This window comes from Oncorhynchus nerka, linkage group LG15 (genome assembly GCF_034236695.1).
Source record: "Oncorhynchus nerka isolate Pitt River linkage group LG15, Oner_Uvic_2.0, whole genome shotgun sequence".
Classification (NCBI taxonomy): Eukaryota; Metazoa; Chordata; class Actinopteri; order Salmoniformes; family Salmonidae; genus Oncorhynchus; species Oncorhynchus nerka.
The window spans coordinates 19,127,143-19,128,955 of NC_088410.1; the positions used below are offsets into that span (position 1 = coordinate 19,127,143).

The 1,813-nt window shown below is 56.4% G+C and overlaps 1 protein-coding gene across 1 annotated transcript in view; it reads right to left on the reverse strand.

Annotated features, from left to right (window-relative positions):
• Positions 1-249: 249 nt before the first annotated feature.
• Positions 250-1,813, reverse strand: part of LOC135560097 (voltage-dependent calcium channel gamma-2 subunit-like) — an 89,935-nt gene continuing 88,371 nt past the window's right edge. The window contains exon 4 of the mRNA XM_065001194.1: positions 250-805. Within this exon, the coding sequence (XP_064857266.1) occupies positions 261-805 (545 nt within the window). The 3' untranslated portion in view covers positions 250-260. The remainder of the gene's footprint in view (positions 806-1,813) is intronic.

The following is a 1,813-nucleotide window of genomic DNA, read 5'->3' on the forward strand; positions in this document are numbered from 1 at the left end:
CTCCACCCCTCTCTCCCTCCCCCTCTCCGCCCCTCTCTCCACCCCTGTCTCCACCCCCCTCTCCGCCCCTCTCTCCACCCCTGTCTCCACCCCTCTCTCCTCCCCTCTCTCCGCCCCTCTCTCCGCTCCCTCTCCGCCCCTCTCTCCACCCCTCTCTCCTCCCCTCTCTCCTCCACTCTCTCCGCCCCTCTCTCCGCCCCTCTCTCCTCCCCTCTCTCCGCCCCTCTCTCCGCCCCCCTCTCCCTCCCTCTCTCTGTCTCTCATACAGGTGTGGTGCGGCGGTTAGCTGCGTTGCCCGTGTCCGTCAGGTCTTTCTGAATACTGTTGTGGACCTGGAGGAAGCTGTGGTCTCGTTCCAACGTGGTTGAGTTATAGGCGGCTGTCGGCGTGCCTGTCTGGTTCTTCAGTGTATCCCGCGGCAACGTGTACATGGACAGCTCCGTCGACGGCAGCGCCCCGAATGCCTTCAGCCCCACCGGTGACGTGTCCCGGGATGCGTCCCCGGTGGAACGGGAGCTGGAGCGCGAGCGTCCCCTGTAACGGTAGCGGTAGGAGGGGATGCGCGTGATGGCGGCGCCCTGGAGGTAGTCGGCGGCGCTGATGGCGGCCCCCACGCGGAGCTGCCGGTGGCGGTCGATGAACATGTGCACGGCGAGCACGCCCACCATCTCGGCCATGATGAAGGAGAGGGCGCCGAAGTAGAACGACCAGCCATAGGAATAACTGTTCTTCTTGGAGTCCGACTTGGACGGGTCGCCCGCGTTGGCTGATATGTAGACGATGATGCCGATGATGTTACTCAGTCCTGGAGGAGAGGGGAAAGAGGGAGATAGATGGGGGGGAGAGGGGGTCATCATCCTCATCATCATAATCAGACTCATCTATCTCTCTCTCTAACCACCATCCTCCCTTCATGGAATTTTGCGGCATTTCCACCATTTCCACTAACCATGACTTTTACTGTCGCTCTGGTCTTTTGTTCTTATAGTTTTTGGTCTCTAACCATCTCCCACTCTCTCTCTCTCTCTCTCTCTCTGTATCCCTCTCTCTCTCTCTCTCTCTGTATCCCTCTCTCTCTCTCTCTCTCTGTATCCCTCTCTCTCTCTCTCTGTATCCCTCTCTCTCTCTCTCTGTATCCCTCTCTCTCTCTCTCTCTCTGTATCCCTCTCTCTCTCTCTCTGTATCCCTCTCTCTCTCTCTCTGTATCCCTCACTCTCTCTCTCTCTCTCTCTGTATCCCTCTCTCTCTCTCTCTCTGTATCCTCTCTCTCCCTCTCTCTCTCTCTCTCTCTCTCTCTCTCTCTCTCTCTCTGTATCCCTCTCTCTCTCTCTCTGTATCTCTCTCTCTCTCTCTCTATCTGTATCTCTCTCTCTCTCTCTCTCTCTCTCTATCTCTCTCTCTATCTCTCTCTCTCTCTCTGTATCCCTCTCTCTCTCTCTCTGTATCCCTCTCTCTCTCTCTCTCTATCTGTATCCCTCTCTCCCACTCTCTCTCTCTCTCTCTGTATCCCTCTCTCTCTCTCTCTCTCTCTTTCTCTCTCTGTATCCCTCTCTCTCTCTCTCTCTCTCTCTCTCTCTGTATCCCTCTCTCTCTCTCTCTCTCTGTATCTCTCTCTCTCTCTCTCTCTGTATCCCTCTCTCTCTCTCTCTCTCTCTCTGTCTCTCTCTGTCTCTCTCTCTCTGTATCCTCTCTCTCTCTCTCTCTCTCCCCTCTCTCTCTTTTTCTCTCCCCCTCTCTCTCTCTCCGCCTCCCTCTCTCTCTCTTTCTCTCCCCCTCTCTCTCTCTATCCCCCTCTCTCTCTCTCTCCCCGCCC